Source organism: Camelus ferus, chromosome 11 (genome assembly GCF_009834535.1).
Source record: "Camelus ferus isolate YT-003-E chromosome 11, BCGSAC_Cfer_1.0, whole genome shotgun sequence".
Lineage (NCBI taxonomy): Eukaryota > Metazoa > Chordata > Mammalia > Artiodactyla > Camelidae > Camelus > Camelus ferus.
This window is the reverse complement of record NC_045706.1, coordinates 51295769-51318988: the sequence shown is the minus strand read 5'-3', so window position 1 is coordinate 51318988 and position 23220 is coordinate 51295769. Positions and strand designations below refer to the sequence as shown.

The 23220-nt window shown below is 35.9% G+C and overlaps 1 protein-coding gene across 4 annotated transcripts in view; it reads right to left on the bottom strand.

Moving 5' to 3' along the window:
- The window catches only part of SAMD8 (sterile alpha motif domain containing 8), a 47685-nt gene extending 26042 nt beyond the window's left edge, over nt 1-21643 (bottom strand). The window contains exons 1-2 of one of the 4 annotated variants that reach the window (XM_032491963.1): nt 21407-21514; nt 15968-16013 (exon numbers count right to left, since the gene is read on the bottom strand). In XM_032491963.1, coding sequence (XP_032347854.1) covers nt 15968-15970 — 3 coding nt within the window. In that variant the 5' untranslated portion in view covers nt 15971-16013; nt 21407-21514. Of the gene's footprint in view, nt 1-15967; nt 16014-21406 lie in introns of all 4 variants that reach the window. The other 3 variants (XM_032491964.1, XM_032491962.1, XM_032491961.1) reach the window with 3 other exon arrangements.
- Between the last annotated feature and the right edge of the window lie 1577 nt (nt 21644-23220).

The window sequence follows — 23220 nt, the reverse complement described above, 5'->3', positions numbered from 1 at the left end:
TTAAATGGAAATCCAAAGGACCCAGGATAACCAAAACAACCCTGAAAAAGAACATGCTTAGGTAGCTGATTTCAAGACTCACCATACAGTTACCTTATCATACAGTGCTTGTTTTCTATTGTTATGTAACAAATTACCATAACTTAGTGACTACCCTGAAAACCAGCAACTTCTCCTATATTGAATCCCCTTGTAACTCAGAATCCCTTTCTCCAGGAAGAGCCCAGTCTTTTTTAAGGGCTTGCAGATTAGGTCAGATCCACAGATGATAATCTCCCTTTCTTAGTCAACTGTACCATATAATATAACATAATCACAGAGTGATAACCAATCATATTTACAGGTCTCACCCACTATACACAGGTCATTGGAGGTCATTTTAGAATTCTATCATACTACCCTAATCAAGACAAAATGTTACTGGCATAAAGTTGAACAAATCAATGGAAAAGAACAGAGAATCCAGAAAAAGAGCTCCATCTATATGGATATCTGATTTTCTACCAATGTGCAAAGGCAATTCAGTGAAGAAAGAATAGTCTTTCCATCAAATGGTATTGGAACACATGAATATCCATATGCAAAAACCATTCATCTATACCTCTCACCACATACAAAAATTAACTTGAAATGGGTCACAGCCTAATGTAAAATCTAAAACTAGAAAAATTCTGAAAGAAAACACTTCTGACCTTAGGTTAGGTAAAGATTTTTTAGATATGACATCAAAAGCAAAATCCTTAAGAGAACAAATTAATAAATTGGAATTCATTTGTCTTGGTAGGGGATTGAAGGACTTTTAAGGTTTTTAGTATACAAATTTCTGCATTGTTTGACTCTTTTAAAGTAATATATTTCTATCATTAAAAGAGTAGAAGAATACATAGAAACAATACATATTAATTGAAGAACATTTAAAAAATAATTTTTAAATTATCCCTCAGAGAACTATTGCTCACAATTTTTTTACAACTTTTAATTTACCTTTCACACATAGAATTTTCTATAGAAAAAGCATACCATAGATAATTTTGTATCATTTTACTTAACATTATTGCATGAGTCCTATCTAACGTTATTAAACTATCCTTTGAAAAGGACTCCATTGTATGGCCATATAATATGTCTATTTCCCCACTGTTGGCAACTGTTCACAATTTTATTACTATTACAACAGTACTGCAATATCTCAGGTTAGATTTCTAGAAGTGGAATAACAGTATCAAAAAATCTGAGGTAAGTCATTAAAGCTTGATCCACATCAAAAAGCACAGCATGCAAAGCATGGGCTTGTCCAAAATGTTAATTTGTATGTAAAGGAAACATGTCAATTTGAGATAAAATTTCAAAATTTATTCTGAAGTCATGAGCAATTAGGAATTATTCAGTTATCAAAGGTCAATACTCTATTATCAAGGCACTGAGAGAATAGTCCACTCATGCAGAATCTTACAATCAATAGGTATTAAACTTAGCTCCAAGTCTCAAGAGTGAACCCTAATGTAAACTATGGACTTTGGTTAATAATAATGTGCCCATTTGGGTTCGATTGTACCAAATATGCCACAATGATGAGGGATGTTGAGGGTAGGGGAGTATATATGTGTGGGTGGGGAGGGCTATATGCGAACTCTGTATTTTCTGCTCAATTCTGCTGTGGACCTGAAACTGCTTTAAAAGAATAAAGTCTATTAAAAAAAATTAAAAACTTAGCTCCAAGTCACAGATAACAGCTTAACTGAAGTAGCTGACTGTTCTGTACAAAGCTGAAGAAAAGATATCTTTTCGGTGGAGTCTAGCTAGAAATTTTTGAAAACTATTTTTAAAATGCAATTTTTAGCACATCAACTATTTACTAGCAAACTTCTTTCTTTTCCTCCAAATTTAGTTCATACTAATCGGAGATTTCAGCAGCCTGAAAGCAAAAGAGCTCAGTATACTTCCTATGTTCTTATCTCCATAACTTAATAAAATGAAAACACTATATCATGAACATAAGAACTTTAAATATAGTATTTAACAGCAGCACAGCTATTCTTTAATCAATAAGCCTTTAGTGCACACCACCAGAGTGACCTAAATCCCTTCGCAATAATATAAATAACTCACTTATACCATATTATAACTGTAAATACTGTATGTTAGGTTTAACAAAGCACAATCAGCCCAGAACTGTAAAAGGAGACAATGACTAGAAACAACAAACTCTTTCCCTATTCTGCCTCACTGAAGCTATTTGTTTTGCCCTACCCTACCTCTGTGACTGACCAGCTGCAGGACAATCTGGCTACTACTGGAAATTATGACTTGACTAAAAGGAGTATTACTATCTATGAATCACCACTGACTCAGTGTCTGTGACAAATATGATGAACTGGCACTCAGCATCCTTTCCAATCTCCCTCTAGTTGTTTTCTGCTACCACAAAGCTAAAAATTATTCCCCAGGATCCCTCGCAAGTAGCATTCTAAATGCAGATTAGGGTCAGCCAACTAGATGCTCTGATATGAGATGTGGAAAGCAGAAAGTGAAGTAGGGGCCATTTTCCTGAAGTTTTGGCTATCCACAAGAAAGACTATGGAAATGTTGGCTGTGTGTGACTGTGCATGTAATTTTTCAGTTTTCATTCACTAACTTTGTGTCAGGAAGCAGCTGCAATTGTAGAGTGGCAGCACTGGCTTCCTAACACCTGCATCACAGATATGATATGTTCTTTGTGAGTGTGTGTGTTAAACTATGCATAACAGAAAATGTACAATTTTCATCATTTTTAAGTGTACAATTCAGTGGCTTTAAATATATATACATTGTTGTGCAATTATCACCACCATCCATTTTCAGAACTTTCTCATCATTCCAAACAGAAACTCCATAGTCATTAAACAATAACTCTCTATCGTCCCCTCCCCCTAGCCCCTGTCAACCACTAATCCACTTTAAATCTCTGTGAATTTGACTATTCTAGATACCTCATGTAGTAGAATTCTACAATATTTGTCCTTTTGTGTCTGGCACATTTTCCTTAGCATAATGTCTTCAAGGTTCATCCATGTTGCAGCATGTCAGAACTTCCCTTCTTTTTAAGGCTAAATATTATTCCAGTGTATGTATAAATCATACTTTGTTTATTAATCAATTAGTGGGCACTTGGGTTGCTTCCAACTTTTGGCTATTGTGAATAATGCTGCTGTGAACATGGGTGTACAAATATCTGTTCAAGTCCTGTTTTCACTGCTTTGGAGTATATACCCAGAAATGGAATTGCTGGGTCATCTGGTAATTCTGTTTAATTTTTTCAGGAATCATCATACCATTTTCAAAGCAGCTGCATCATTTTACATTCCCATCAGCAACACACAAATGTTCTAATTTTTCCACATCCTTACCTACACTCGTTATTTTTTGTTGTTGTTTTGTTTTTAAGAGTAGTCATTCTAATGGGTGTGAAGTGGTGGTTTTGATTTGATTTTCATGATCAGTTATGTTAAGCATCTTTTCATGTGCTTTCTGGACATTTGTATATCTTCTTCAGAGAAATGTCTATTCAAGTCCTTTGCTCAGTTTTGAATTGGTTTATTTTTGCTGTTGCTTACATGGCAAATTCTTAAACTGATAGCTTCATGCTGGCCTTCTAATACCCTAATAAAGGTATTGCTGACTGTGGCAAAGGTAGCACTCCTCTAGCATGCCAGCTCAAATCTTGTTCCAGAAGTCATTCCTAGTAGCCCAGCCCAGAGCCTAGAGTGCTTTGTCTCTTGTAACTGAACCCTGACAGAATACACCGATACAAGCCCTTCAGTCTTGCAAGCTGTCATCTTTCAAATCAAGTAAAGTACCCAAAGTTAAAGGCTTCAAGCTCTCATGAGGTCCAATTCTGGTATAATTCTATGTAAGGCAAAGAACTTTGTGTTGTTTCCTCTAATTTCCTGGGAAATTAATTAAGCAGGATATGGTTTTATCTGTTCTTCTCATTATATATACTTACTCTTGCATTATCTTTGGCATGAATGACATGTTTTATTACAATAAGCTGTTCAACTATTTTTTTCTCAACCAAGCACACTGTATCAGTGGAAAAAGACTTGAATACTAAAATGTCCCATCAAAAATATAAACAAAACAAAGGCTCTGATCTGGCCATTTCATCTATTAATTAGGTTTAACAGTATCAAGAATAAGAAACTAGACAAATACCACACTACAAATTATAGAAAGAGGAGAAAAATGAAAATAAGAATGTATTTAGTAAATAAAAAAGTATCTAGCATCTAGGGCAGTAGGAGAGCTTATTAGTGAGTTTTTATTTGTTAGGTTATCTTTGTTTTGTTTTTATAGAAGATAGTAGTGATTACTAAGAACATTACTAAGGCCTTTATGATTAGCACATACTAAGTTCTCAATAAGCATTATTAAATGAATGTGCAAAACAAAAAAGCAAGAGTCAAAATAATTAAATAACTCAATTCCTCAATGTTGTTTTGAACAAGATCATTAAAAAAAAAAAAACAACAAAAAAACCCTGCCTTTAGACCGATTATTTCATTCTTTTTTTTTTTTCATGCTCATGAATGACTTTTTTTTCAATTTTTTAAAAATTGAAGTATAGTTTCAGGTACATAGCAAAGTTATTCAGTTGTATATATATACATATTCTTTTTCAGATTCTTTTCTATTATAGGTTATTACAAGATAATGACTATAGTTCCCTGTGCCATACATTTATTTTATATATAGTAGTGTGTATCTGTTAATCCCAAATTCTGATTTATCCCTCTCCTTCCCTTTCCCCTGTGGTAAGCACAAGTTTGTTTTCTATGTCTGTGAATCTATTTCTGTTTTGTAAATAAGTTCATTTGTATCATTTTATTAGATTCCTCACATAAGTGATATATTTGTCTTTGACTAACTTCACTTAATCTCTAGGTGTATGTTGCTGCAAATGGCATTGTTTCCTTCTTTTTTATGACTGAGTAATATTTCATTGTGTATATATGTGTGTGTGTGTGTATACATATATATATATATTTATCTCACATCTTTACCCATTCATCTGTCAATGGACATTTAGGTGGTTATTTCATTCTTAAAGAGTATACACTCATAAAAAGATTTAAAATTTTCCTTTTATTTATGCATATTTTAATCATAAAATTTTATTGTAAATTCTTCGGGACTTCAGATAGTTTTATATCAACAAATTTAGAATATCCAACTCTCAAGAGATAACCCTTGGTCACTAACTTGGTAAATTCACAAGGATCAGGATCTGGTATTCAGCCCTGAAAGTTCAAAACTCGACCTTGTCAGTACCCCAGAGTTGACCAAACCAAGGGAGACTAACAGCAAACTCACAAGGTATTCTCAGATAAACTAGAATGCCAATACTAGACACTTAATGTCTAGAAAGAAAAGCACAAGCACCTTGACTCATGCACATCCTTTTACAATTTGAACATATCTAGGAAGCTGATTTAATAATCAGTATGTCACTTGTAAAGTAAGCAATCAAATCAAAGAAAAGCAGATGAGCTTAAGCTAAATTTAATTCAGACTTTTATGAAACCTAATGTAACATCTGTGCCAGAGAGTACCTGTCTAGAATAGGTTATTCGTATCTCCCATCCTGTCTGTTTCCCTCCTCAACAGTGTGGGATATAAAAAGCCAATTCTGACTCCTCCTTTGCCTATGCTCTAAAGAAACTATACATACAATGGCTTTCAAAACTGGCTAGACATTAAAATAGTATGAAATTTTAAAACATGCCTGTACCATTGCCCATGCCCTACCCCAGGACAACTGGGTCTCCCAAGAAATAGGAGCTTTACATCTATATATCGTTAAAAGCTCTCCAAGTGATTCTGATACATACCAAGAGTTTCAAAACACTATGTTAGACCACTCAGTCTAATTCTGCTTGTTCTTCTACTTCTGGCTTGGCTAACATTAATCTTTGAGGTGCATTTGCACACATCTTATTTCAACTATTACATGTTAATTTTATGTCGAGTTGTTGTCTGTCCTATCTTACAATCTACATGATACAATTGAATAAAATATAGTTAAACACATACACAAAACTGCGAAAAGAAGTATCACACTTTAGGGTTGACTGCTGATATATAATATTAAAAATAATAGTCTGTATATAGGATCAAAATCCAGTGCCCAGAAAACAGAATTTTGATTATTACAATCAAATTTATCCACAATTTATATATTTCTGATAATTATAAGGAAATAAATGAATTTTCAATATGATGAGAATTCTAAAAACTCTATAATAAACATTTTAAAATCTATAAATCCCTGGTAGAATTTAGTACCTTTATTTTCAACCTGTCCTTTAGCTCCAAAGAAAAACTGAATGATGTGAGGGGGAGCACTGAGTTACCAAAATTCTTGGAGTTTAATTTCAACACCTGAATGAACTCTTTAGGCGATTTAAAATAATCTAAACTCCTTGCACCTCAATACCCTTACCTGTAAAATGAGGAAGGAGAGAAAGGGCTAACAGAAGAAAACTAACATTTTATGAACACCTGCTACAGGTCAGACAGTGGTAGGGTGATTTCACATGTAATTTCATTTTTATTCTTCCTCCTCTCCTCCATTATCTCTATCATCACCATTACCATCATAATTTCTGCTTCATCTTTGCCTCTTTGCCTAGTTGCTTTGAGGGTTCTGTCTGCCTGGACCTGTTTTATATTTTCCACCTCTTGAGACCTCCAAGCCCTCTTCAGTGTAACAGATAATGAGATGAATACACAGCAATAACAACAGCAGAAGCAGTCACGTTTATGGAACGTTCATGTACCGTTCTGAGCATTTTATCTGTACAATCTTATTTAATCCTCACAACAGTTTTTTTTAAAGGTAGATATTACTATTGTCTCTCTTTTACAGATGAGACAACAAAGATAGAAAATTTAAGTAAAGTGACCAAGTCCTACAACTTGAAACTGGCAAGATTCAAATTCAAGATTCAAACACTTCAAAACATTTGCTTTATACATACACACACATATTGCTAAATCATTTAACAGTGAAGACATTAAGATATCATAAATACTTCAGCATGCATCTTCTAATAGTAATGACAACTTCTTATACAAGCACAATACTCCTTACCGCATCTAAGAAAATCAACCATAATATCACCCCCAATGTCCCAAGAATGTATTTTTATGTTTTTCCTTCAAAATCAGGATTCATGCACTGCAATTGGTCATCACTTCTCTTCAGTCTCTTTTAGTCTAGAACAGTGCCCCATCATTGGGGGATGGAAGGAGAAGGGTTGAGTTCAGGGCAGTTCTGTAGATTGACCTACAATCTGGATTTGCCTCTTTAATTATCTTCTCTAGTCTAAACCATTATACTATGATGTCAGAGGTTAAGATAACAGCTAAAATTAGCACAGATCTTTAACAATAAGCATAAATTTAACTATTGAGATGGCATTGGGAGTGTTTCTTAAAACATTAACTTTTATCTACTATATGTCTAAGGCTGTATAAACAAACCATTTTCTAGTATCCTTAAGACCTTCATTTTTCTACAAAGATGGCTAATTTAAATCTGACAATTCCAAATAAGACTAGCTAACTAGTCTCTGACTTTAAAGAAGTCCAAAAAGAGGATAAAGCAAATATCTTCAAAATAAGAAAAGCACACTGGAAACAAGATCCAGATGACTTTTAAGTGAAATATAATATAGAAGAGAATTATGGAGGAAAGTAGGGCTTTTTTATTATAAAAGTCAATTTTTGTTAAAAGATCCTTTTGCAGATAAAAACAATACATTTTCTTCAATGTCTGTCTGGAAATCTGTGCTAACTATTTAGGTACCAAAACTAGGTAAATGTATGTATTAATAATGCAATACAAATTGAGACAGGAGGGAAGGGGGCAGGACACAACCACTAAAGGAATGACAGCAACCAAAATGGTGGAAGATTCACCTCCTAGTTGGCCTTGAGGATTAAGAGGTTTAACTTCTCGTAGACCTTGAGCTTCATTATGTGCTCACCTGTAACAGTGTGATCAAATAACATGCCCACAGGTGCCACGACAGCTCCAAGGCTAACCGCAAAAGGCCAAAGAATGGGCGGTGGCCCAATTCCTGGTAATCTCAGCCCCTTCCCCAGGGCAGTTGGATTGATCCCACCTGTAAGCATGTGAAGCTACAGAGACCATAAAAAGTGACAACACCACACCTAGTGCCCTTTGCGTTCTCTCTCCTTTGGAGATGGCCCGCACTCTGTCTATGGAGTGTGTACCTACTTTTACTTTAACCTGAGCACCCAATTCCCACACCTCTTTCTTTGCTTTTCTTTTGCCTCACACCCTATGCAGTATGTATCTCTCTCTATAAATCTACCTTTACTCAATGGTGGCTCGCACTTGAATTCTTTCCTGCGCGAAGCCAAGGACCCACACTTGGCATGGCACGTGCCAAGGGCTCAACTGAGACCTGGGACATGGCCCTCCTCACACCCCACATCCGTTTTCCTTCATCAAAATAGCTAGATAAAAAGTAAATCTTTCTATTTCAGGCTTGCAACTATTCATTTCCCTTAAACTCTATAATCACCACTAGGTCACCAGCCCAGTATCCCTGTGTATACTCACAATCAATAACCCTCTTCTTCCCCTCATAGTAACCACAAACCCACATTTGTGGTAATCCTTTGTTTTTCTTTATAGTTTTACTTACAAAGCATGTATCCATAAACAATTCAGCTTTCCCTGTTTTTCTATTTTATACAAGTGGAATCATACTATATGTATTCTTTAAGTCTTACACAAAAGTACATTGCAGAACTCACCTGTTATTTAAAAAAGAATCTGAACCAGACAGACTACTCTTGGAAAAAGTTTAGAAGACTGTTAAATTGATTTAAAAAAAAAAAACAAACAGACTTAAGAGTCAAAATAATATAGGAAATGTTAAATAGTCATTATAATTTGTCCATGAAGACAAAACAAAAGTATATTACCTAGAAAGAGTCAACAGCACAAAACAGGAAAGCATATTCAATCAGAATTAATAAAGTTTCTTATCATATCCTTCAAATGAAGAAGACATACACATTGTCCCTTAGTGTCAACTAGTTAATCCTTTCTGAGCAAAAAAATCCCAAGAGGGATTGTTTTTTTAACTTCTGTATCATAAGCAACAAGGTATCCAAACAATGGTATAGGAATACAGTGAGCAAGATGTTCAAGTACAAGATACTTGATATCTCCTGGGTGTTGTTCCTTAAAAATGTACAACTGACTCTTAAACAACCCAGGGTTTAGTGGTACCCATCCTCCACTTTGTTGAAAATCTACAAATATCCTGTAGTTAGCCCTCTATATAGGCAGTTGCTTCACACCCATAGTTCTGCATCCAGGGATCCAACCAACTGCAGATGGTGTAGTACTGCAGTATTTACCATTGAAAAAAATCCACAAATAAATGGCCCCAAGCAATTCAAAGCCATGTTGTTCAAGGATCAACTGTATATCCTAACTCATCCAACTCTAATTCCAAAATGTGTTCAGTGTGTTTTCAGGGAAGTACAACGGGTAATAATTAGCTCAGTTAACATTTAAGGCAGTTACAAAGTGCCAGCATGTTCTAAGTGTTCTACTTACACATTCAAATAATCCTCCCAACAACCATATAAATAGGTATCATTATCTTCCTCATTTTACAGATAACTGAAACTTGCCCAAGATAAACTTGTACTAGTAACTAGCACAAACAAATTTTCAACCTAGACAATCTCATTTTGAAGTCCATGTTCTTACTCACTACACCACACTGCCTCACATGAGCTGAGGATGCTTCTACTTCTGTAGGGTTTGAATCTCATAAATTTTAAATATTTTCTAGTTATCAGCAGAGGAATTTATCAAAGGTCTTCAGTTACATTAAAGATTACATTAATGAGACTGCCTAATGATGAAGGCTTTTTGAATTATAAATTTTGCACTGTTCAGTCTCAAATGTTTACTGTCTGCTGTATACAGATGTCAGATAGCAAGGCACTGGGGATATAGACAGTCCTTAAGATGCTCTCTTGTTACATTTGTTCATCTATTAGATACTCACTGTGCACACGTTATGTGAAGGCACACTAAGCAATGTGGCATTTACCTAGATGAATCTGAAGCAGATTCTGCCCTTAAAGATTGTATAGTCTAGAAAAGGATAATAAAGAAAATCATTTTTAAAGAAGGTAAAAAGAATTACAGTTGCCAGTTCTTCATAAACATTAGCTCACTTAATCCTCAAAACACCACCAATAAAGTAGTTAATTATGTAACTTGTTTAAAAATTGTAAAGTCTTGAGTTGGAAAGAGGGATTATTTCCAGTTGATGAGATCAGAGAGAGCTCTTGGAAGTGACATTTGAACTGAGACTTAAAGGAGAAGTGAAACTGTAGGGAGAAATGGAGAAATAAAACCACACTAGCCGAGGAAACTGCAGGCGCAAAAGTATGAAGACAGAAAACAGAATTTTTAGTATTCATAGGGCACAAGGGCGTATTAGGACACTAAGTTGAAAATACATATTGGGGCCAGATAATGGAAACTTCTGTCAAGTTGAGGATATTCTATAGATAATGGGGAGCCACTAGAGATTTCTGAACAAGAGGATGATATAATCAAAGTGTACTTTAGAAAGAATAGTTGTCAAAAGTGTAAAATGATTGTGAGGGTTGAAGTTAGGATGCAAAGCAACAACAACGAGCAAAAGACATGAAGAGGCACGTTATTAAAGATGGTATGCTCATGAAAGCACATGAAAAGGTGTCCAGTCACTAGGGAAATGCAAATTAAGTCTATGATGAAGTATCACTATACACCTATTAGAAGAGCTAAAATAAATTGTGACAACAGGAAATGCTGGCAAGGATGCAAAGAAACTGGATCTCACATATTGCTGGTAGTAAAGTAAAATTGTATAACCATGCTGGAAAATAGTTTGGCAATTTCTTAAAAAGCTGAACATAAACTTATCGTACAACCTAGCAACTGTACTCGTGGGCATTTACCCCAGAGGAATGAAAACCAATGCCCACACAAAAACCTGTACACAAATGTCCCTAGCTTCATTACTTGTAATACCTGAAACGTATAAAAACAAAATATCTAATAATATATGAATAGTTAAACTGTGATACATCCATACTATGGGATCCTACTCAGCAATAAAAATAAACTATGGATATTCAGAATAGATTGGTCTCAAGGGCATCATGCTGGGTGAAAAAAGCCAATCTAAAAGGTCACATACTGTATGATTCCATTTATATAACATTCTCAAAATGACAAATTATACTGGTAGAAAAAAGATCAGTGGTTGCCAGAGGTTACACAGATAGTGTGTGTTAAGGGATGGGGGTAACCTAAGAGAGATCTTCACAGTGATGGAATATTCCTATACATTAATTGGGGCAATGGTTGCACAAATCTATTCATGATAAAATGACGCACACCTATATCCAAACATTGAGTCAATGTCAATTTCCTGGTCTGGATAGGTTAATGTAATTATGCAAGACATGACTATTGAAGGTACATGGGATCTCTCTGTAACTGTTTATAATTTCCTGTGAATCTCTAATTATTTCCAAATAAAAAATTAAGAAAATTTTAAAGGAGCAAAACGTCCTAAAAAATAGCACATAGCATATGTAACATATGTATATATTTTAAAATGAATAAAATATCAAACTATTAATAGCTATTTCTCCAGTGGACTCTTTCATTCGCTACATTAATACTTCTACAATTTCTAAGTTTTATACAATGAAGATGTAATATTTGATAATGAGATAGAAAGGTTCTTTTAAGAAAACAAGAACAGTATTATTTCTTACCTGTTTGAAGCACATCACACAAACAGATATCAATCGAAAAAATTAAGAAAATAAGTCCAACTCAATTATTGTCCCATCCATGCATATACACACTAAATAAAAGATAAGAAATAGTGAGGCAACTAGTAAGATCAAGATGTACAAGAGAAGATGTGACTATAAATCCAGCTCCATCACCCATTAACAGTGAGACTCTGGAAAATGACTTAGCCTTTATACTTTAACAGATTAAGACATTTCAAAGAGAAACTAATCAGAAATGTTAAACTATCTTGTTTTGTGAATCAGGATGACAGAGATCTTACGATGTTAGAATTGGAAGTTAACTGGAAGATTTAGTACAACGCCTCAATTTACAGCTGAAGAAACTAAGGCTAAAGAATTAAATAAATTTCAAACAGCTATTCCAACACAGAATCTGATATAAAACCCAGAAAGCATAGTAGTAAGAGTGTTGGTTCTGCAATCAAACTGCCTACGTTCAAATTGTGGATTCACCATTCACAGCTATGTGACAAGCAGAAGTTACTTTAACCTCTTTGGGCCTCACTATTTTTATCTGTAAAATGAGGAGAATACTAATTCCTACTCCACAGGCTTGTTGTGAAGAATACAGACTAATTCCTGTAATGTATTTGTAATAATGATTGGCAAACAGAAACTGCCCAGTAAATGCAAGCTGGTATTGCCACCATCAATTCCTCTCTTTGCTAGTGTTGCCCTAGGCCTGAAATTAAACCATTAGGATAGTTATCTATAGTCAATAGTCAAATCCACTCAACTCTTGAAATCTTTGGGTTAATATAAAAGAAATGAGTATTTGAAAACATCTGTTAAAGATTTTGCTCAAGGTAGAATTGCCTTTCAGAGAAACAACAATACAATCAAGTAAAATAAACTGACAAACAGAATACAGTAGTGATTCCAGTTAACTAGTGCAGAATTTTACACATCAACATGAGTTTCTCATATAAAGACTTATTTAATATCAAATTTAATTAAAAAATATTTTTCAACAGGAGCATACCACTCACCAACATTTTAAAAAAGTATGTTACAGGCTGATGCAATTGATTATTGTTGATACCAAAAGAACTTCTATACTTTAACAATTTGGGAATAAATTGGGACAATTTCCTAAAGTGACAGGCACCAACAAGTAGAAAGACAAACTATTGCACTGGTCTTCATTATGCAAACACACAAAAGACCCAATGCCTTCTAATTTATCATTATGCAGTTTTTAGAATACAGAGGGACATATCAACAAAATAAAACCTTTACTTGTTATGTGTTTCACGGAACCAATGTCTATGTTCAGATGGTGACTGTAGTGACTTAAATATGCTGGAGTCCTAAGAGGGAAGTTCACAGTGATACAGGCCTTCCTCAGAAAAGAACAATCTTAAACAACCTAACTTACCACCTAAAAGAATTAGAACAAGAACAAACAAAACCCAAAGTTAGCAGAAGGAAAGAAATAATAAAGATCAGGGAGGAAATAAATAACATATAGATTAAAAAAAAAAAACAGAAAAAAAAACAATCACACCAAGAACTGGTTTTTTGAAAGAGTAAACAAAGTTGACAAGCCCCAGGCCAGGCTCACCAAGAAGAAAAGAGAGAGCACACAAATAAACAAAATAAGAAATGAAAATGGAGAGATTATAACCAGTACCACAGAAATACAAAAAAATCATTAAGAGAACACTATGGACAACTATATGGCAATAAATTGGACAACTTAGAAGAAATGGACAAGTTTCTAGAAACATACAGTCTACCACAACTGAATCAAGAAGAAATAAATCATTTAACGGGGGGAGGGTATAGCTCAAATGGCAGAGCACATGCTCAGCATACACAAGGTCCTGGGTTCAATCCCCAATACCTCCTGTAAAAATAAATAAATAAGTAAACCTAATTACCTCCTCCCACTATAAAAAAAAACAAAAAGAAGGAGGAGAAGAAGAAGAAGAAGAAGAAGAAATAGATCACTTGAACAGACCAATCACTAGAAGTGAAATAGAATCAGCAATAAAAACCTCCCTGCAAACAAATGTCCAGGACCAGATGGCTTCACTGGGGAATTCTAAAAAATATACGAAGAAGAGCTCATATCAATCCTTCTCAAACTCTTTCAAAAGATTGAAGAGGAGGGAATACTGCCAAACTCATTCTATGAAGCCACCATCACCCTGATACCAAAGCCAAGACACTACCAAAATAGAAAGCTATAGGCCAGTATCGTTGATAAACATAGATTCAAAAATCCTCAACAAAATATCAGCAACAACACATAAAAAAGATCATACACCACAATCAAGTTGGATTCATCCCAGGGATACATGGATGGTTCAACATACACAAATCAATCAATGTGATACACCATATCAAGAGAAAGGACAAAAATTACATGATCACCTCAACAGATACAATAAAATCTGATAAAATTCAACACCCACTTATGATAAAAACTCTTACCAAAGTGGGTTTAGAGGGAATATACCTCAATGTAACAAAAGCTATTTATGACAAACCTACAGCCAGCATAATACTCAACAGTGAAAAGCTAAAAGCCTTTCCACTAAAATCTGAATCAAGACAAGGATGTCCACTCTCACCACTTCCATTCAAGATAGTATTGGAAGTCCTAGCCATTAACAATTACACAAGAAAAAGAAATAAAATGGATCCAAATTGGAAGAGAAGAGGTAAAATTGTCATTATATGTGGATGACATTATACTGTATATAGAAAATCCTAAAGAGCTAGTAAGAGAATTTGGCAAGGTAGCAGGATACAAGATTAACAAACAGAAATCAGTGGCATTTCTTTACACTAACAATGAAATACAAGAAAAGGAAAGTAAAGAAACAAGCCCCTGTAAAATTGCATCTAAAAAAATTAAATACTTAGGAATAAATCTGACCAAGGAAGTAAAAGACTTATATGCAGAGAACTACAAAACGCTGACTAAGGAAATTAAAGATGACTTAAAGAAATGGAAAGATATCCTATGTTCTTGGATTGGAAGAACTAATACTGTTAAAATGGCCATAGTATCCAAAGCAAACTAGAGATTTACTGCAATCCCTATCAAACTACCCAGGACATTTTTCACAGAATTAAAATAAATAATCCTAAAATTTATTTGGAATCACAGAAGACCCAGAATTGCCAAAGCAATACTGAAGAAAAAGAATGAAGCTGGAGGAATAACCCTCCCAGACTTCAGACAATACTACGGAGCTACAGTAATCAAAACAGTATGGTATTGGTACAAAAGCAGACATATGGATCAATGGAACAGAATGGACAGCCTAGAAATAAACCCACAAACTTTTCATCAATTAATCTTTGACAAAGGAGGCAAGAACATAAAATGGAGTAAAGACAGTCTCTTCAACAAACGGTGTTGGGAAAACTGGGCAGCTGCATGTAAATCAGTGAAGTAATCCCTCACACCATACACAAAAATAAACTCAAAATGGCTTAAAAACTTAAATATAAGACAAGACACTATAAACCTCTCAGAAGAAAATAAAGGCAAAACATTATCTGACATAAATCCTGAGATTCTCCTAGGGCAATCTACATAAGCAATAGAAATAAAGGCAAAAACAAACAAATGGGACCTAATTAAACTTATAAGCTTTTGCACAGCAAAGGAAACCATAAACAAAACAAAAAGATGACCTATGGAATGGGAGAAAATATTTGAAAAGATGAGACTGACAAGGGCTTAATTTCCAGAATATATAAACAGCTCATACAACTTAATAAGAAAAAAGCAAACAACCCAATCCAAAAATGGGCAGAAGACCTAAACAAGCAATTCTCCAATGAAGACATACAAATGGCCAATAGGCCCATGAAAAAATGCTCAATATTGCTCATTATCAGAGAAATGCAAATCAAAACTACAAAGAGGTATCACCTCACACCAGTCAGAATGGCCATCATTCAAAAGTTCATAAATGATAAATGCTGGAGAGGGTGTGGAGAAAAGGGAACCCTCCTACACAGTTGGTGCAGCCATTATGGAAAACAGTACGGAGAATCCTCAAAAAATTAAAAACAGACTTACCATATGATCCAGCAATCCCACTCCTGGGCATACATCCACAGGGAACCTTAATTCAAAAAGACACAAGTGCCCCAATGTTCACAGCAGCACTATTTAAAATAGTAAAGACATGGAAACAACCTAAATGTCCATCAACAGATGACTGGATAAAGAAGCTGTGGCATATTTATACAATGGAATACTACTCAGCCATAAAAAAATAATAAAATAATGCCATTTGCAGCAACATGGATGAAACTGGAGAATGTCATTCTAACTGAAGTAAGCCAGAAAGATAAAGAAAAATACCATATGATATCACTTATATGTGGAATCTTAAAAAAAAAAAAAAAGACAAATGAACTTATTTACAAAACAGAAACAGACTCACAGACATAGAAAACAAACTTATTGTTATGGGGGGGAAGGGATAAATTGGGAGATCAAGATTTGCAGATACTAATATATATAAAAGAGATAAACAACAAGTTTATACTGTATAGCACATGGAACCATATTCAGTATCTTGTAGCAACTTATGGTGAAAAAGAATATGAAAATGAATGTAGACATATTCTTATATGACTGAAGTATTATGCTGTACACCAGAAATTGACACAATATTGTAAACTTACTGTACTTCAATAAAAATATATTAAATAAATAAACAGATATGCTGGATTTTTTTTTTGTAGTTTCACTCAGTTATGTGTGGGATTTTGTGTGTGTGTGTGTGTACAAAATACTCTAAAATACTGGAGTACAGTTTTACAGCTATCTGAAGCAACTGTCCTCTTTAAATACCATACCATACATTCAAATGCCCCAAAAGAAATTTATAACAATTGATGAAACTTGGTTCATAAATAAAATGTGCAGTTTTGGGAAGTTATTACTGATTCGGTATACAGTAATTTTTTTTTTAAAGTTATCATTTCCAAGTGATGTATAAAGCCTAAGAAATAATACCCATACTCCAAGACAAAAAAATGGGAAAGAGATTTTTTTTAATTATATAGAGTTAATGTTAATATATTCTCCTTAAGGCAATTATATATTATAGTTCCACTCATACTATTAAAATAAGCTTAAATCCAATTTTACCTAATAAAGCTTATTTAATACACACAACAGAGACAAATTATACCAGTGTGCAGATCTTAAACCAGAGCATAAAAGTCATTTTTTATGAAAAAAAACCAAAGTGTAGGAGGACACAGTTCACTTTGGGCATTTAACTCTCTGTCTGTGGTATCTGAGACTATGCAGTTTTTAAAAAATTCCATTTAAAAATTTTAAACCTAAATTAAAATCTTTTCATTGATCAAGCAAGAACTATTATTTTCATTTTATATTTATCAAAAAGATAGTTCACTTTTTCTTAGTGAGCACTGTTTCCATAGTATCTATGAATCTGCTACAATTACAAAACAGTTTCAGAGACATTGAACCACTTTGAAACTCTAGCAGTGATTTTCTACTGTTTTGCTATGTTCCACTTCTGAGCAGTAGAATCTGGGGCAGCACATTTAAAATAAATTAAATTGCCTCCTCAGTTACATTATCATTCTCTTGGCTGGCACTTCATTCAGCCCCAGGACATTTTGTTGTTGTGCAGACCATGTACTCTTATATACTGTTACTTTAAAAAAAAGTCATCATGTATTCCAAAGAACACAAAACTTTTCAGCTCCAACTTGCCTTTAAACTAAGACTTCCACTATTAGGTTGCACCTAATTCTTATACCACATTCAGAACTGTCTCAGTTCAATGAATAAGAATCTAACAGACAACATTGTGCAGTTTATTCCTCCAGTTATAATAAAAGTTTTCACACAATGGTCAAAAATATAGTGGTAAGCTTGATACAGGATCCTTAATCTGGTTGCATATTAGAGCACACCAGTAAAAAAGCCAATTACATAAAATTCAAATTTTTACTCTAATCACTAAAATATTATTTGCGCAGACTAGTAGCAGTTTGACAGTTTGACTGGTTAAAAAAAAAGTTTATTATTAAATATGCTACACCTCCAAATCAAATTAACATAATGGAAAATGAGAAACTGGCTCAAGACTTCAAACTCCATTACAATATTGTAAAAATACACTGGATTTGAACCCAAAATTTAATGTATAGTTTTGGCAATCTTTGACTTTCATACCAATATTATATTGATGAAACTGACATTGACTTAATTTAGTCTTGAAGTTTCACACTAAAACCAATTTGCAAGCATTTCCAATAACTCAGTGAAACAGTTCAACTTACAGGAAGCACCTAAATTAGCAGAATTCATGGTTCTCACCTCCTACAAGAATTTCTTAAATGTCAAGAATTTTAAGAGAATAGAAAAAGGGTCAAGATAACAGATTACCACCTCTGCCACAATTCAAAAGCTAAACTAAACCCACAATAAAAATTCAAGACAAATACAAATATAGGTCTCTGCCTCCACAAAATTCATCTAAAGTACATATTATAAAACACTATTTTATGGTGAAACACTGTGCTGAAACTGTTATAACCAAGTTTTTCTAGTTTCTACCATCCTAAGCAAAAGCCAAGATAGACTCACATTATGTTACAGTCAGTACTGGGTGATTTTATTACTAGCAGGGTCCAGTGTAGTGAAATAACAAACCATCTCAAATATGAAGGCTTGAATCTGGATTCAGCCAGGTTAGGCTTAAGATTCAGTGATGACGGTGCTTTGTGTATGGGAGGATGGGGAGCACGTCTGTCACAAATCCGTATCTGTATATTCAGATGGCAAATTACCAGACAGCAACAAAGGCAGCGTGTAAACACTGAATTGTTTTCCAAGGGCACCTGGCCCATGCTATTCTATTTTTAGGTAACCTCCTGATTTCTCAAAGCCCAGAAAACCAAAAGACCTAAAGTAAGAATCACTGTCATGATTAATGGCCAAGTTAGGTGCACCCTACTATAACACCATAATATTCCATCAGGACTGGAGGTAAGAATTTTTAAAGAATAGCTAGTTAATATGGTCATTATTATAAGACAAAATAATAATAATTAATAATATTCATTAGAATGTCTGTGATTCAACAGTTTCAAAAACAATGCTCAAATTTCAATTCTCAGAAAAGCCATGAAAATGTCTCTAAATCAACTATGGCAAAGTTCTGAAAAAGCACTGACAATCTAGGGATTAACAAAACAAAAATGTTTACAAATAGTTGTGCAATGTGAACTGTCTTTGCAGAATGAAGAAGATGCTACTGAAGCCAAAGCTGGTTTACCTAAATGTCTGCATGTTCTGCCATCATAGTCATGATGGCTTCTTCTGGAGAAATACAGATTTTCTTGCCTTAGACAAACAGCTCTACCATAAAACTGATTTTCTTTACAACTAAGTAGCTGTGAAAACTGTCAAAGCAAAACAAAGATAAAATAACTATTAGGCATTCTAATATATTAATTGTACAATTTCATTGAACAATTTATTTTTATAGTAACATTAAAATGTAACCTTAATAGAGAGTTCTTATATTTCAGTTCAGTTCAGCAAAATTTTACTTGCCAAGATTTTTATTTAGAGCCAGGTATTAAGACAAAGTCTCTAGAGAATCTCCGTCTGGTGAAGGCAAAAAGAAACATAAATAAACAATAGTAATACTAAGTATACTTTTTCAACTAAAGATCATTTGTATTAATTTAAAGAAAAGGGGGTTAATCTTTTAACAACAGCTACAAGCAAAGCTAAGCATTCATCTCTCTTTTGAAGAAATACTGAGTATTTGAAGATATGACATAGTCTATACACATAAACTAATTTAACAGTTTGCTGCAATCAGTAAACTATCATCTCATGAAGATTAAATAACAGATACCCATTTAGAGAAGAAACACTTGATTCAAAGTTTGTTTTGAAATAGTCAACAACTTTGTAAACTTGTAACTGGATAACAAGTTGTAAAACAACATATGAGATGTGGCTAAAGTCAAATGCTTTCACAAAGCCATGTTATAATTTAACAAATCCACAAAGAAATTAGTCTATCTCTATTAAAGAGAATATAAATATTGCAAACACTATTTTTATGGCACAATTATGGTTTTGCTATTAAGTCTTCCATAAAAGGCATCTATTTACCCACCTCTCCCAGTTCCCTTAACTGCCAACTACAAAACCCCCCTTTATTTTTCTAGATAACTCTACTAAAAATATTATTCATACAATATTTGCAAAATTGCATTAATATTGGTCCTGCAAATCTGTCCAAAGTACCCTTCTAATTTTTAAGAGATAACTCCAATCCTGGAGTAATGGATGAGAGGAAGATCTGCTAGCCTCCTCAGCTATGGTGATTTCACATACAGTTTTATGTATCTTTTAAACCCAGATACTTGAATTGACCATATTTTTTACCCTGTGGCAAATATGTGTCAACTGAAGCTGTCAAAGTGAAACCAGTCAATACTGAATATCTGTAAAATCCAAGTGCCCAAATTCTTGTTTAAATTTAAAGGTAATGTATTAAATCTTTTTTAAAATATATAAATTTGTCTGGTATTTAAGATAAATTTAAGAAAGAGTTACAGAAAAAAAAACACTAATATATTACACACACACACACATATTACTGTTAGAAAAAAATCCAAAAGATAATCTTCATTTTCAGAATCACTCCTTTCACTATCTTTCAAACATCACTTCCTTTCACTACTTCCCCCTAGTCTTTGGGCAAATCAGTGTTTAACACCGCCCCTCCCACCCCAGATTCTTAAAAGGATTCTCTGTCCACAAATGAGAAAGCCCTACAATCCAAGTATATAACCCTAGTGATTTTCCATGCATTAAAGACGCCTGTGAAAATGCCAAGTCCTAAATTAGAGCCCTCAAGGGCTCCTTTTCTTTCTTGATACCATTTCTCTTTTTTTGGCCTTTAACGCCAGACGACTTGCACTCGATAAGCCCCTTCGAACCTAAATCCTTCCCTAAATTATTACCAGCCCGATGATCAGCGATCTCGTCAGCCCCAACCCGCTTATCTCTCTCCCTCCAGGTGGTAACATCGTCCCTGGCCCTGCTCCTCTGATCCCTCGCCCCCAACGCCAAATCCCAGAGCATCTCTTCCTCGGGTCCCACATTCCCAAGGGACCCCTTTAGTCTTCTTCCCTCAGTACCCTGCTTTTCAAAACCTCCAAGGCCTGCCTCTTCAAGGCCACATCTCCCTCAGTCTCACTCTCCCTCTCGCCCTCCCCTCAGCCTCTATTTACCCCTCTCAGCGTCGGGCCATCGGCTCAACAACGTCCATTTCCCTCAGATTCCATTCTAGGGCTGACTCTCCACGCTCCCTCAACCATCTCCCGGGGCCCCTCGGGTCCCTATCCGTGGCATCCCCCGGCTCCATCCCCGACTCCCCACTCGCCCTTGACTGCAGACGCCCCCCAAACTCCCCTCTCCTCAGCCTCAGCTCCCGCTCACCTCCGCGGTCCGAGTGGGGCTCCCCGAACCCTCCTCCGAGTCGGCGTCCGAGCCGCCGTCGGAGTCCGGCGCCCTCCGGGCCTCGGCGGAGTGAAACGCCTCGAGCGGCGGAGGCGGGGCCCAGGGAGGGGAGCCGGAGTGGAGGCGGTGGCGGTGGCGGCTGCGCGCAGGCATTGCTGCGGCCCCGGTTTCAGCCGCGCCGGCAGCCGCTGATATCCGAACCGGATGTGCTTCGGGAGGCGGGGCCCTACCGGCGGGAGGTGGAGCCCTACTGGCGGGGGGCGGGGCCGAAACAGGAAGGGACGCGAGGCTCAAGATGGGCGTGAGGGAAGAATCTTGGAATGAAACCACAGCAAGGAAACCTGAGAGCGCATGCGTCAGGCCCAAAGTCAAAGTGGGAGAAGATGAGGGGCTAGTAAGGATGGGGCGGGGCCTATGGGATTAGTAAATAGGGTCTGGGGACAAGAGGAGGTTATCTGAATTCCTTTGGCGGGAGCCAGCCCCTCTCCCAAGAGCCAACCCCCATCATCATTGTTACCATTTAATACCCTTTTAGTCTCACAGTCCTTATGCCAAATGCCACATAAATATCTCACTTAATCCTTTTGCCAGCTCTACAGGGTATTACAAACAGAAGGGCCAAGAAACTTGCCTGAGGTAGGGCAGTTAATAAGTGCCAAAGCCAGTATTCCTACTCAAATCTCTCTGACTTCAGAACCTGTGCTCTTCTCACTTTACTGTATTACCTGACCCAGTAGGAAGTCCCAACCCAGGCCTAACATTGGCATAAACTGATTCCGAAACCACCTGCGATCTGCGCTCCAGCCCCTCCTTGGCCTAGCTTTCCCAGGCAGTGCAGGATAGACTTCAGTGGCTCTGATGGGAGTGGGGACAGGTTCTGGGGTGGACATGAGTGCAGATTGCTTTCCTCTACACTGGTGTGGCCATTACCCTGAAGCTGGACTCAAGGCCAGGTGCAGCTGGGAGCCTTCCCACTGCAGCTCATACCCCTCCCAGCCCCATCAAGACTTCATGAAGTCATCTGAGAGCGGGCAAGACATCTCACTTCTTCGTCCCATAACTAGTTCTAGCAGGACAGATAATAGAACTTTCTGTTTCTGTTGTGGGGATAAAAGCCTTTATAAGCAGAGGAATGTCTCTCCCACCCCCAAAATATTTCTGATGATAGCCCTTTGGTTTTTCAGAAAGTCTAGGGCAACAGTCACCTCCCTTCTGCCCCTTTGACATACATGGCGCATTTTAGCCTTCTCTTTTGAGAAATCGCCCATCTTCATAACAGAACCATTGCCAAATCTCCCTCACAAACCTTATTGGCACCCTTTCGATGAGGTCCTCCATGCCTCCTCTCCACATTTCTCTGACTCTATAACTCAGGAAACTTCCCCTCCATAATCCAGAAGTTCATCCAACAGCCAAACAGTTCCCACCCAGCTTGTGACCCACACAGACCTGCAGAACTTTTCCTATTATTCATCCTTGGAGCCAACCACCTCCTCTGCACCCTAGATCTCTACTTTAACTCAGTCCTCAAACCAAATAGCTTTATATAGGGGTCTAAATCTGTTAATTCAACAAATGTTTCTTAAGCATCTACTATGTGTTAGACATTTAGAATATCCTTTGTTTCATTTAATCTTCACAATTCTCTGAGGTAGGTGTAATTATCCTTACTTTATAGATAAAGAAACTGAGGTTGCAAGATAAAGTGACTTTCAGAGGTATGTCTGATTCCATATTGTCACAGAGTTTTGGGTTAAGGGGTGACTTGGAGAGGAAAATGTCCTGTTCTCTTT